Genomic DNA, 14,900 nt, shown 5'->3' with positions numbered 1-14,900 from the left:
TTTCACCAATGCAGAAGTTCTTTAAAGAGGGGGGTTAGGGGAAAGAAGAAGGGGGAAAGAGGGGAGATTGGTTTTGCAGTCGTGACAATTATGGTGCAACATACCCCAAAGATAGACCTGAAAATATTTCATGCTTGTTCTCTAGTGATAGCTTATACACTAGAGACAACATTCCATTATTGCTGTTGGTAGACAAAGCATGGTCATATATTAGAGGTGTACCTGTAACTTGGCAGATATAATATACAGCAGAAGCATAAACACCACAGACCACAGAGGTCTGTGCTATTAAAACATAATTTAGTAAGGTAGGTCATGTAGCCTTACAGTGGCAGCATGACAGGAAATCTACCATCAAGACAATCATTTAATTTTAAATCCCTTCTCAGTAGCAACTGTCCAAGAAAATCACTTGCTTGGTTTCAAAACCAAGTTAAAGTTGGATTTAGAAAGATTAAAGTCCAGATATCTTTGGTTCTATTTTACAACAACTCTGCTTAAAATTGTTCTGATAAATGTAAAGCTGTCCAGGTATGCTCGATGAACCATATAATCTGCAAGTTCAATAAAAAATGTTTGGGAAACCCAGATGGTTTTGAAAGAACTCAAAAATGATCTAAATCCATTCACATCTTTTATATTTGAGCCATACATCTAACATTTAAGATGTACATACAAAGAACTGCAAGGAAAATGCCACTGGGTCTGCCTACACACTTTCTTCAGGTTTTCATTAACAGACCACCCCCATCCCCATTATCTCAAAATTCTCCAGTGAAGAATTTTAACTTTATATTAAGATAGAAACTTTAAGAGTTAAAAAACATTTATTTTTCCCCAGCTGGAATGCTATTTTACAACATAGGACCAATGAACTACTTTTCTAGATTTATTTATTTATTTAACATTTATTTTTAAATGGAAGTCCTCACTGGATCTTTCTTCTCAGTAGTTAAAAGGTCTGCCTACCAGCTGCTGTTATTCTGCGTAGAAAGTACATTGTGTTCTCTTCTTGGCACTGCCTATTCAAGCATGCTGGCCAAAGCACTGAAAGCAGAGTCAAAAATTCCATTCACTTCTCACCCAACAGATGCTCTTCTGCCCATGCTGCAACCTGTGACACAACTGCTGAAGTTTACAATGAGGTGAAGGGTTGTTAAAACATATCCTGAAAGCTGCATAGCTAGATTTTAGGCTGTGTATCTTGTACAATGCAATTCCAGCAACAACTGTTCCAACAGTGGCAAGTACCAGTGCTGTCATTTATTATTTACAGTGTGCCATGAACATACTATATGATATACTTGGTGCATTACTACTGTTGCACAGGAATAACTTTCTGCATGATGCAGCGCAAGAACGGATAGCAAAGATCATCTATAATTAGACTTATGACAGTAGCAAATGGTGAAAGGTAAAAAGAAAGTAGTATTGGGTAACAGAGACCACCCACTGACCACACATTCATCCAAAAACTTAACCACATGCACAAGTAGCAATGTAATATTTGAAGCAATACTACAAGGATAACTACAGCAACGTGTGCAAGCTGTTGTCAAAAAGGATGAGTTCACATTTTGACTCTTATTTTAGGAGAAAACTGTGAAAATCGGTTTGATTTCCAGGGATTACTGGAAGCTTCCCTATGGAAAGAATCAAGCTTGTATTCTTCTACCCACTGAAGAAGAGTGTTTATCTTCCCAGGTGCACATATTCTGAGTATCTGTATCAGAAAACACGACCAGCAGCTTAGCTGACACTGCTTAACATCTGAAGAACAAAGGCTATAGACTGGTATCACCTAATGCCTTAACAGACATACAGTCACATCACCAACTCTGAACAGTCCCAGCCATGGCTGCTGCCCAGAAGAGGCCCAAGACTGATTTAACTGGAAGGGAACATAGCAACCCATGAGCAAAGTGTGCTGCTTTTATACCCCATATACCCTTAGCATCTCATCAGTTTCTCAGTTTCATGAGTTCCAAAACTCTTTTTTTCTTGTATTAAGGAAACTGTGCAGTCAAGTGTACAGTAGTTTCAGTTACTGCTTCAATCTAATCAGGTGAAACACATAACTCCTGGATTTTTATTATTTGATAGTAGCACTGTCCAAAATTACATTTCAATAAATTTCATTTCACAAAAACTTTACTGTGGAAAGAAAATATCAATTCATTTTAAACCAACTTTTCTCTTAGTTCAATGTTTGTATGGAAAAATAATTAAGCAGTCCACTTAGAAAGGCATAATCTGTTCATGAGCATGCAGGTATCAATTTTATCTTATGAGAATTTTTCCATGTTCCAGTTGCTTCATTCCTTATTACATGCTGCAAAAGGCAGTAATAATTTTTATAGCCAAATATCTCTTCATAAGATACCAGGTGGCTTTCAATATTTACTATTTAAGTCATGCATGAAATTTAAACATTACAAAAAATGACTTACCCGTTGACACTCCTGAAATATGCACATTTTCAGAATGTTCTGCAAGAGCACCATTTCCTAAAATAAAACATAATGAATAAGCTAATTTCCAAGATAAAATTTGTAAAAATTCTTCAGATACCCTTTTACAGAACAGAAAGAACAAAACTGAAGTTATTTTAATTAATATTAAACATTAAAAGTCCCACGCTCATTTTATGATAAAACTTAAGAGAAAAACTAGAGGAAAAGTTACTATACAATGAAACAATAAAGAACCCAAGTTCGTTAGTGTACCAGAACAATTAAATGTACTATAAAGTTAAGGAACGAGAAACTGACAGTAGCAAAGAGTTTTGAGAAACTTCAGGCATTTTAGATGGTGGACTTTGCATGATTTTGCATCAAATGCTATTTTCTTTTCAAGAAAGTTTTATTTCAGTCCATCTCCCCATCTCCTCTGGGGTCTAGATTTGTAAGTAAATGCTATGCAAATAAAAACATCCAGGGAAAGACATCTATTTCATAACCAATTGCAGCCTAAACCCTTTATCCAGAAGGATGTTTCAGATAGACAGAAACTAGCTACCTTTAAAAGTAACTCCCCATTAATGTTCATTAAAAGGAAGTATACTTGCAAAGATGAACAGCGAAACCTATGTGGTCATCAAGAGTTAGAGACAAAAAAGTTATTCCTCCAAATGTCCTACTACTTTGTTCTCCACCAAAGTAAAAGTCAGGTAAAGTGAATATATTTGCTGACAGGTGGTAGCCCTGGTACATGATGTGACAGATAAAGTTGTATTGATGCACATTTCTAACACTGAACAGCTCTCAGTCTCCTCTCCTTTATTTAACATCTTTTAACATTTAAAACAAATTTTTAATAAAATCTTCCAGGCATTTCAGGAGGAAAGAGCTACTTTCATAAACAAGTTCCTTTGAACATAAGCAGTGAATCTAAAATGTGAAATACATCATTAAGCAAAATTTAAAACCACAACTCTTAATCCCTCAAAGTTTTGTAATACTGAAGATTTGCCATGTCACACAGACTTTCATACATGTGGAATCAGTTGTTTGGCCAGCACTACAATGTACGTGTCATATGTCTGGGTAACAAGAACCTTAAATACTTAAAGAAAACTCAATATTCCTTTTATATCGAGGTTAAAGACCATGGTCAGAGTTGACCCAGAACATACACACCTAAGCAAGCATCTCAATGCTGCTCCGTTGCAGTGGTTGCAAATAAAATGTTTCAGAAATTGCTCCCAGGGTTAACATCAAATGCACAAAGATGTAATTTTTTACTTTCTAAAGACACAATACAGTTAGAAACCTGATGATCAGAATATGCAGAAAGATAGCAAATTCATTTTTTGTTTAAAAAAATAAACTCTTGGACTCTTAAAAGTAATGTGTGTTGCCTTTTATGTACTAATTTCACTGAGTACATTTACATACCAGCTTGCTTTGTCTCAATTTGAAAGAAAAAAAATCCACACTGTAACTATTCTTCTCAATACTCAAAAGACAGAAGTATTTTAAAACAAAAACTTTCAAATACTATATTAGTGAACAACTATTTTCCAATTAAGCTATTTTCAAAAGTAAAATATCTTTTAAGTTTTAAAAAGCTATTCTCCAACTAATTTCTTCATTTTGCATATAAACTGGCATGCTAAGGAGTGTTTGCTGCTCTGATTTCATGTCCTCAGTAACAGCTCTACATTTACAAAATAAACACCATCTTTGCTGTAAAGTGATTTTGCTTGTAACCAATTCCACAGAAGCACATTTCTGATTGTCTTGTTTTCTATTATTTCCATCAACATATGGAAAACAGTAACACATTTCAAGACCTCTTCTTTTAAGCTAAAAATAGCTTACTGGTATTTCATCTTTCAAATTACAGTAGGGATTTTTCACTGTTTTTGTATTTTCAAAAAAGGGTTATCAGCACATACAACTGTATCTGTAGTTGTTATTGAACACTGAAAATGAACAGCATGACAAAAAAAGAAGGCATTCACAAACATTTAGAAATATGAAAAAACCCCAAGTAATTACATTGAAGACATCAGTAATCTGGGCACTCCACTGATGCCCCCAGAATCTGAATTACAGACAAGCTGCCTATACATAAAGGCCAGGAAAACAAAATCCAAAGAATTTTAATGTAATCAGTTCTGATAAAAATACAGTAACAAAACATGGAAATACTGACATGACACTGAAGTGATGGAAAGAGAAGCATTTCATCTACAAAAAATAGTCCAAAACTATTAATCAGTAACAATGAGAAGCATACTTAAAATAGGAACTTGCATCCAAATCCTCTACACATTGACTTTAATGTGTTAAATTAAGAAAACTAAACTCGTTATCCAAAAATGGAACACTTTATCTTCCATCTATATATGCTTTATGCATATTTACAATTAATAATAATAACAATCTCTTGACATAAAGTGATGTCACATTTATTGTCAAACTGACTTCAGTGATAACTCAGAAGCACTAATGTGTAATGAAGCCTTGATTCAGATCCAAGTATTTTAGTATCAAAATAAGGTGGTTTTTTTAAATTATTTTCTAAGATGAACCTTAGAAACCTCTCAGATTACCACTTCCTTTTTTATTGGGAACTGTGACTGAAATAAGTATGTTCAGATGCCATTTAAGCGTTACTAACTGCCGACACCTTTATGAAATTTTTAGGCAATGATCCTTATATGATCTCAATAATTATGTCACATGGTTCTATATAAACTGAGCCCACCAGAATATCAATATATCAGACAACACATCGAAAATTTCCATTAAGGTATGGGAAGATAATTATCTTTGAAATTCCTGTTAGTTTATTTAATACAGCAGAGCATGAGTATATTAAAAAAAATTCTTAGGTCACCAGTAAGCCTTAATTTTCTTGATGTTTTAAAGAAATATTTACTATTCATTCCCATTTGAACCTGAAGTTTTAAACTGAAACATGTGCCACCAAACAAAACTTGACGCAAAGTTTGCTCACATTAGTTACAGGAGCTGGTTAAGTACTGCTGTGTGTGACGGCACAGTGCTGGAAGACACACACTAGAACCTCCTGCACAAATCTATTCTGCCTGCAAGAAACCAAGTTTGTTTTTCAAAAACTGACACATTCCATGACATTTTTTTTGTGGTAACTTCTTAAAAAAAAAAAATACTTGTGTAACCAGGACTATACCCATCTCCTTCATATCCTTTTATAAATACTTATGACAAATGGACCACTTATTTGAAGTGTGAAGTATTAAACAGAAATGTATGCCAACTTTAGTCCTGAAGCTTAAGATATGGTCAGCAACTGTATTTAAATAAAATAAAAAAAAAAAAAAAAAAAAAATCTAATGGACAAAACTCAAGATAAAAATCCAAGCATTTATTATGTTTAAAAAGAAAAATAAATTAGTAAATAGGATATTTACTAGAGATATGTTAAACTACTGGTAACCTACAGGTTAAACAAAAGTATAGAAAGTATTTTTAATGGCTTTCTAATTAAGTGCATGTGAGTTTGTTACCACCACTGCTGGCAGTATCTCCAAATATTCCTTGACTGCAATTAAAAACAATAAATCAGCTGATTGGTTACAAAATGAGTTGGACTCTTTATAGAGTGTGTTTACAATATGGAACAGTTCCAAATTTCTGAGGTGTCTTTCTGTCTTGAATAACTTTAAAAATCTCTCAAAAGTTCAAAGAATTATTATGGTCAAACCTGGTCACTGATTCTGAGACGCATCCATAAAAATTTATTTTCACAGCAGAAAGCCAACCCCCTTCATCAGTTTTTACCTATCTCACTCAAGTCCTGCAGGTTAGGATGCTGTCTTGTCTTAGGAGCAGGCAGAAACAGACAAGCAATTCCACAAACACTTAAATAAATTCCTTTTGATTTGTGTCTCACAGCTGATTGACCACAGAGGCAAGACAACAATAGGTTTATCTTCAGGTTTTCCAGCAGCTGGGACATTTGTCCTGTATGAGCCTATGTAGAACTACATTAAATACCCTTACCCTACCCTGGAAAACCCGCAACCTCACAATGTCACTTCCAAATATTCTGGTCCAAGAGCCATGAGCCCTATACTCCTGTATGAAGTCTGTAGAGGAAAACAAAACTATGTGAAAGATAAAAACCATTTTTTTTGTTATCTTGGTTATCTTTTTTATGTTAGACTTGCTAACATCTTCTGAGTTTCATCACAGATAGGAAAATAGACACAGGCCAGGGGAGTGGGGCCAGCTACAAGGAACAGCAGCAACATTCCAAAAAGACTGCAAGGAAAACTGTAACGGGAAAGTGTGGAAAAAACCCAACACTTTCACACTTCAAAAACATTATATGTTTGGAAAAAATAGCTGCCAAGTTCTATATGTTTGTAACCCAGACAGTAGCAGTGATGCTCAGACTAATGCAGGCTAACTACAATGCAGCATTCGAGGATGTCACCCCCCTACATCTCTCCTTCCCCACAGCCTACGCAGCACAGCTTGCTCTCAAAGTGAGATCAGCATCAGACTCAAAAGGTTACCTGCATATAATTTCAGAACATAAAACTAAGCCTACAGTCCTGAAATGAGCTTCTCCTTCAATTTTTACTCAAATTCACAGTTTTCAAAAAGCATAGCCAGACACCAACACCACCACCCCAACAATTAATGTCCCTCTTAGTCAAAACATTCAGATTAAAGACAAGCTTTTGTATTCCAAGTACATGAACTTGGAGGTTTCAGACAAAGAACAAGAAGTTTATTTAAATACTGATATATTTGAAATAGCATGCAAAGACTCAAACAAAACCCCTGCTTTAATTTCAATTTGACCAACACTAGTAATATGATCACACAGTGAAGCGATTAATATTGTTAAATGCACTCAAAAATTTGATACACGTGACTTTGTCTACCATAATTTTAAAATCAAATTTTGTAACTTCATTTTGGAAGAACATCATGTATCTTGGGACTCCTCTACACACAGATTGTGTTTTACAAAGAAATTAACTTGACTGTTGAAATGATAAATGAAAAAGCCATAGTGACAAACCCCACATTTAAGTTACCTTTATTTTTGCTGTTAGACCAAATAGTTACTCTCCACAAAAAAAATAATCATGCACTCGTATTTCCACTGAAGCTAAATTCTTCAATATCAAGATTAAGCCTCTGCCATTAGCTTTAATGACCAAATTATAATCCCTTTGGAAAAGGTACTGTGGTGCATAATGAATGCTACATAAGCAGACTGGACAGGATATTTCTCTTGAACCGCAACTATCAGGGACAAGAGATCAACAACACTTCCTGTATTTAATGTGTTTCCAAACACTCTTTATCACGGTACATGTTTAACTTGCTTTACTTTAGACAATGTACTTCATGACCAAACTTCCTTTTTTCATCCTACTCCCAAAATTCCTGCTCACTCTGCACCTTACAAAGAGTAAACTTGACTTGTTTGCACTGCCTCTTGTCAGCTGAAGTTACCTTGCACTAATCTTCACCAAATTTTGTTTCTAACAGACCAAGCGTGGATGATGCCAACAAAATCAGAACTTTACTATACAATTCCATGAATAAACTGGTGCTGCCTTACGTATCACCCCACTAAAAACCCCACTTCACATCAGTCCTATGATGCTCTAGTCCAAAACTAGCAATATTCTTCTTAATCTAGAAATTGGAGCTGGAAACAAACATCCATGATGCCTCTGTAATACTCCAGTACCCTTCTTGGAAATGACCCCTTTTGCTAGCACATTTTGTCGGTCCCAGTCAGTGGCCATCTCACCCCCCCCCCTTCCTGCAAATATCTAAGCACAGTTGTGCACAAACAAGCTCCACCTAAAGACACCCTATCAGGCTGAACCACAGTCACGCTTGCCTGCCAAGCCCGTGGGAGAAAAGTGCAAAGGCTAACTGCCTACAGTTAACCTACAGTTAGGATGTTACAGCTCAAAGCAGGACATGGGGGAAACCAACAGAAAAACAAGTATAACCACCCTCCTCCAGATGAACTACATGATCTTTAAAGGTCCCTTCCAACTCAAACCATCCTATGATAAAAACATTTGTTCAGTATTCAACCCAAAATACAATATTGAATTATGTACATGTAGGTTGCATGCAGCTAATGAGCCAAAAGAATTAGGTAGGATCCTCCTCAGTCTTTTGGATCATTGTTTATCACATCCTCATCTCCTGAACACTTTGCACTTATATTAGTTAAACTACTGTGCATTTAGAATTAAATGCATTAGCTGCAGGGATTTCATGCTGTAGCAACAGCAAAGAACTACATATCCATAGGTATATGGCCATACTGCTGCCAAGCATTCCTGTACTGCAGAAGGAGCATAATCTCAATTTGCTGTGTACTGCAACTGAGAAGAAAAACCACCTTCTATAATCTCAAATGAACACAAGGGTACAAAAGGGACTAGACTTGGATTTTAATCTTCTATAAACCAGAAAAGTCTCTGAGAATATGGTTTCTCCTGTACTTTCTTCTATCTGTGCAAAACATGTTCTCCTACCACTGCTAAACTGCACTACAGAAATTTAGACTTTATCTTCCTCAGAATGAAGGAAGAGAGCCACACATGCAATTTTAACATTACAAGAGACAAGGAACTGAAAGTGAAGCAAATAGAAGCGGGGGGGGGGGGGGGGAATGGGAATAAAAAGAGCAAGCATTTGAAACTTACCCTCCCAGAACAGTTCATGAAATAAACAGTATTATTGCTGCAGGGAATACTTCAAATTAAGATGCGGCAGAGCTCAGAGTACACAGTCCACTGAAGCCAGGCAACATTTGTTACTTTTCTATGTTCAGTAACAAAGCAAAGCAGCAGTGTCATTTCCAGATTCATACAGAAACCAGTCACAGCCTTTACAGGTGTCACCATTTTATCATGTCCTGCCTTCTGATGGCTTAGTTTGCAATCACTGCATCCTTCTGATTAGAGACATGTATGCAATCAAATTAACTCATTTGTGCACCAATATGTGTTTGGATTAACTACTCGAGACAAAATTAAGGACACAGTCATATCATTTTCATGTCTTTACTGTTCGTTTGGGGTTTTTTTAATATAGTGCATTGCATCTTTCACCAGAAGCTTCTGTCCTACACCCAACTGTTGCTTGCCTTTTTCCTTGACAAAGGGCAACACGCACTTCCGCATAAGTTCATATAATTCATGACAAAAGGCAATTAGAAAAAGCATCATGAGAAAGGACAGTATTGACTTTTAGGCATTAACCAATCAATCATCTCCAGTTTAGCTGAAGAATCTTTGCAGGAGTTATTGACAAATTTTGTATCATTTATTTTTAAATCAACAGTTTGGTGTTAACTACTTATGTGCAGTTCTTTTCCGTATTTCCTTAGGGTTAAATACTAGAGCTGCAGGAATTTCAGGTGGTCATTTGTAAAACAGCATTAAACTGTGCAGCAAGATGTAAATTCTCCTTCATCTAAGGGAGGAATTAAATAACCATTTCTTTTAATATAAATATGCAATAGACAGAAACATTGAGAGAAAGCCTTACTGCTCGGCAGACATCAACCAGAATTCTCTACTAAAAGGCAAGCTGAGCAACAGTGACAAGATTTATTCCAAATCCCTGTAACACAAGAACATCTGCTACAGAGAAGATACAGTAAATATATCTAAAATTTCAAACAGTGAAAGCAAGCATTCACATGAGACAGTGTTGCATACTCAAATACTACAATGGTATAATTAATTTCTTTAATTAAGGAAAGAATAAAAATTTACTAACAGATAAAACTATACTGAAATAGTGGCTTACTTCAATGTGGTTATGATGCAAAAGAAGGAAATAAGCACATAAAATTTCACTGTAAAAACAGATAAAGCACAAAATTTGTTTACAATACTCAGTGCTATTTTATATAGTACCATTTTTATTTTAGACCAACTGTGAAGTAGTTCTATTTAGAAAATTAAGACCAGAACTGAAGAATCAATTCTGCAACAGAATTGGTTTATGTAGGTTTTAGATTTTTGTTTTTACTTGTTACAACCACTGAGATGTACCATTTTGTGCTTAGAAAATTATTTCTTGGATATAAAACAATAGGTATGGTGCTGCCAAGTCTGCACTGTATGCTTAAAACCTGTTGCCCAACACTGTGTTTTCATATCACCCCCTTGTTCTTATTCTGTCCTTCCCTCCTCACAGAGGGACTTCAAATTACATGTAACTGCATGATACTTTTGAAAAAGAGGTCTTCATTCATCTCTTGGTGAATAAAACACAGCCACGAAGTTTCATAATCAACATTCACTGTACAGAACCTAAACCCAAAGTCAATCAGTACTCGAGTGAGCAACAGCACATACCTTTATTCCTATAGTCTTGATAACACCGACTTAAAAATCTTCCAAGAAAAATATTCTACTACTTTTAAATTCTTTAGCATTGTAACATTATTCCCTCCACCAAAAAGAAGTCTGCGCTCATTTTTCAGTAATTGACTATTAAAACAGGTATTCTAAAAATAAAAGTTCACTACATAAGTGAATGTTTTGAATTTGAAGAATATACAGTGATCAGGTCACAACCCATCTATTAGCTTTTCTACCAAAACATAATATATCCTCTATTTCTGATAATTCTATGGTGTTATCCAGGGATCTGTGCACCAATTTCGTAGATTTTGCACCAATCTACATTATTTTATTTCAGATGAGGGGCATGCATCTGAATCTGCTGTTCTGCTATACTTTCTGTGCTTTGCTTCACACTACACTGTGGCCTTGGAACTATCAAACCAGATTCCTTTTAGATGACATGCTCCTACTGGTAATGGGTACTCAGTCCTCTGGGCCACGCTAGAGCTAGTCCAAGTAACACCCTTCAGAATTGTATATAGCGCTACCTTGCATTTTCAGCATAACTTGCTTTGCTCCACAAATCTGCTCCTGCAGGCTGTGAGATGTACCAACAGACACCCCCAGCTACCCACATCCCAAGTGTGCTCTCTGCTCCCCACAGCTCTAGTGCTGCCAAGGGGGCTCTACCTCAACTTCAGGCATAAGCTCCAGGGCCTCTGCAGTCATTTAGTGTGAGCAACGTAAGTTCTCTTTCTGGATTCATTAAGCACTGCACATGTTATTCACTAATATGACACCAATTGTGAATGCTGCCGCAACACACAAAAGAAAATTTACAAAATTCCATATTTCGTAATAATGGGATGTTAGCATAATGCAAATTTGACGTAGATACTGCCAGCCAGATGATGCTGGAGTATTGAAACAGAGCCCCCAGCACCACTGGGAATCATCAAGCCAACATTTGGAAGATGCTGCAATCTACAGTATGAGCTTTCACACTCCTGCTCTATAGGTGTGGCTTCTCAGTCAGTTTCCACTCTTCGTGCTCACTTCTATGGGAACGACAGCTCTCCCTTGTCGCCAATTAAACATACAAAGCTACCAGCAGTTCTGTCTTCTGCTGGTAGCTGGCTGTGTTTAATGCAGCACAAACTTTTTCTCAGGGGGTACCAGCAGGAAAGACTCACAAGAGAGGAACATGAACCACTTGCAGGAGAACTTTGCACAGCTAAATAGCAAGATAACCTGAGGTTCCTTTATCCTAGGTTGCAAAAGGAAGCTAGAGTAGTAACTATAGCAACTTGGACTTAATGCTGCAGGTGGGGGGAAAAAAAACAAACCACAAACCACGAACATTTGATCACAGCTCTACATCCCACAAGAAAAATTTTACTTGAGTCTATTGTCATTAAAATTCAAAATTTTAAATTTATAACTAACCTGAGAAAACAATTTGTGTGTGAAAGTTTCAGGGGGAAAAAAAAAAAAAAAAAAAAAAAGAAAAAGAAGAGTTAAAGCTTCTCATTGTAGTTTGAACTGTAGGGACAGAAAAGAACCTGAGGGGTTTTTTTTTAATTCTCACTCAAAAATTCCACAAACTATTTATAGACAGAACTAATATACTTGGCAGCAAGCAGTGGAAATTAGAAATCTAGAAGAGACACTGTCTCAGCTTCAACAAGATTCCTGATTTTAGCACATAAGTAGTTCTATTCATGTCAAACCCTATACTTCTGCCCAGCCAGGTATAAAGGAAGTTACTTGACTGACCATTGCCTGCAAACTGTACATATTCTGGGGTGGTAATTTAGTGCTGCATTTTGGATTAGACAGGGTAGAAAAAAACCCTTATTACTAATGCCAATTAAACAGTTCAAAAAGTGAACAGAGTCTTCTAAATTACAGCTACATCTCAAGTAACTTAAAGAAAGAAAAGAAGGTAAGGACATCAGAGGAAAAGGAAGTAGACCAGGGGAGAGAAAGAAGAGTAAGAGAAATTATACCACCTATCCATCATTAAATGAACTATCTCCTTTGAAGACCTAGGTGCCTATTCTTAACTGATTAGATCCTATCATGAATGCAAACCAAACAATTTGCCCTCCTATTTGAAAACATTCCCTTGCCGTATTCCTTATGTAAAATGCCAAAGTTTCTAGCTATTTTAAACAGCTATGTTTAAAATAATAATTTTAACAAAGGACTGCTCAGAGCTTTTGTACATGTGCAACTGCAGTAACTATTCTTTTCTTCTGAAATTCCATTTCAGATACTGAAAGTATTTCACATTTGAGAAGTGCCAGACTAGTGGAAAATTTCAATGTGTGGGCTGCATGGTGCTTATACAGTAAGGGGAAGAGCATCGCAGATTTGATTCATACTCTTCACATGCTTTGTACTTTTACCTACTACAGTTTCTTTAAATTGCTGTTGTAGTAAATATCCTGGGTTTGGTTTTGCTTCATGCAGGTTTAGGCTGATTTTCCTTCTTAATTCCTTAAAACTACTGGAACAAACGGCAGTTTGCAACAATCTACGTACAGCTGTTATATTATACTCACCCCAAATAAACCCAACCAGCCAAACAAACAAAAAAAAAACCACCCCACCAAACAAACAAAAACACCCATCTACAGTCACCCAGAAGATTTCATGCCTCTATGGCAAGTTAGATGATGAAAGCAGGGCTTCAGGTCATATATTTTGGTTATCCTGTTTTCTTCAAATGGCTTGATTCCATTCCATCTTGAAAAAAGTGCTAACAGAAGAAATGAAACCATTATTCATAAACTAATAACTGCAGCAATCATTAATCTATTATAAGCTTGCAGAAATTAAAATGTTATCTGCTATTACCCCATGAATCCCTACCAGGAACCCTCAAAACATCCAAGCTTCTAGTTCCAGATGACAGCATGACTCAGACTTACAACTGATATTTTTCCAAAAAAGACTTAAGTAGTGTAGGAGTACTTGATATTGGGGTGTGGAGGAGAATCACGAGGATTTTTGAAAAGAAGGAAAACACTGCTAAACTGCTGCCTCTTTATTATGGAGCCTACACCTCATGTGATCAACAAGTCAAAACAGAAGACAAAAAGAAAAAATACTAGTCATGTTAGAAAGAAAAAAAAAAGGGGGGGGGAAAAAGAAAACATCATCATTTAAGACACATCCAGAAAATAATGGTTTCAAAATCCAGAAAGCTTGATGGATTCATAAAATGATATTAAAAAATTCTATTTAAGTCTATTCAACAGAAGGGTGAAGACATTACAATTCAGGCAGAAATCAAGGAGGAAACGTCATACTCTGATCAGAGCAAAAGCAGGGGATTGAAAAATCTAAGCATCACCTCCAGATTTGCTAGATTCTTTCTGGAACATTGGCCTGAGCAAACCAGGGAATACTGGAGTCAAGAGTTCATATCTGCTGAGCTTCAACTCTGCCTTCATAAACGTAACAACAATAAATTAGAATTAACTGCAAAGCATCCCAGCTGCATTCTCTGTAATGACAGAACTGAACTGCATGCAAGCAGCTTACTGGAGAGGGTGGTGAAGCAGCAGTATATTTACATGCACATTTTGCACATACATCAAATATAAAAATCATAAAAGCACAGCACGTTTATTGCATCTAGAAAAAATATCCTCATTTGAGAGATAAAACTGTTTTCTTCCCTTCTTGCTACTTATTACTAGAAATAAAACTTTGATTTTTGACAACCGTTTATACTCTTTAATGTGTTTTGGTTTCTAATAGAATTAAGCAGTGCTGCAGAGTTCCCAAGAAAGGTTGTTTTCTTTCATTTACAAAAAAGTTCACAGAAACCACAGACCTTGCAAATACTTGTGCAGACTTGTTTATGCAAAGTCTGGCAGCTGGAGTTTTTAGACCCCCAGCACCTATTCAGACTGAAACTGAACTTAACAAATGTCATGCAGTCTGCCCAGCTATCTTCCAGTAACACAGGACACAGTCTCTGTCCCTTATTAATGCTTCACTGACCTAATTAAAAGTGTAGAAGTAACTCAGCACACCATCATTC

General features: G+C 36.1%; 1 protein-coding gene across 2 annotated transcripts in view; it reads right to left on the bottom strand.

Annotated features, from left to right (window-relative positions):
• The window catches only part of LRP12 (LDL receptor related protein 12), a 52,903-nt gene that overhangs the window by 19,302 nt on the left and 18,701 nt on the right, over positions 1-14,900 (bottom strand). Inside the window, exon 2 of one of the 2 annotated variants that reach the window (XM_030485818.1) lies at positions 2,451-2,507. The exons of the other annotated variant lie outside the window; for it this stretch is intronic. Coding sequence (XP_030341678.1) covers positions 2,451-2,507 — 57 coding nt within the window. The remainder of the gene's footprint in view (positions 1-2,450; positions 2,508-14,900) is intronic. 2 annotated transcript variants of the gene reach the window in all.

This window comes from Strigops habroptila, chromosome 1 (assembly GCF_004027225.2).
Source record: "Strigops habroptila isolate Jane chromosome 1, bStrHab1.2.pri, whole genome shotgun sequence".
NCBI lineage: Eukaryota > Metazoa > Chordata > Aves > Psittaciformes > Psittacidae > Strigops > Strigops habroptila.
The sequence above is the reverse complement of the archived record's forward strand: the minus strand, read 5'-3'. Positions and strand labels throughout refer to the sequence as shown.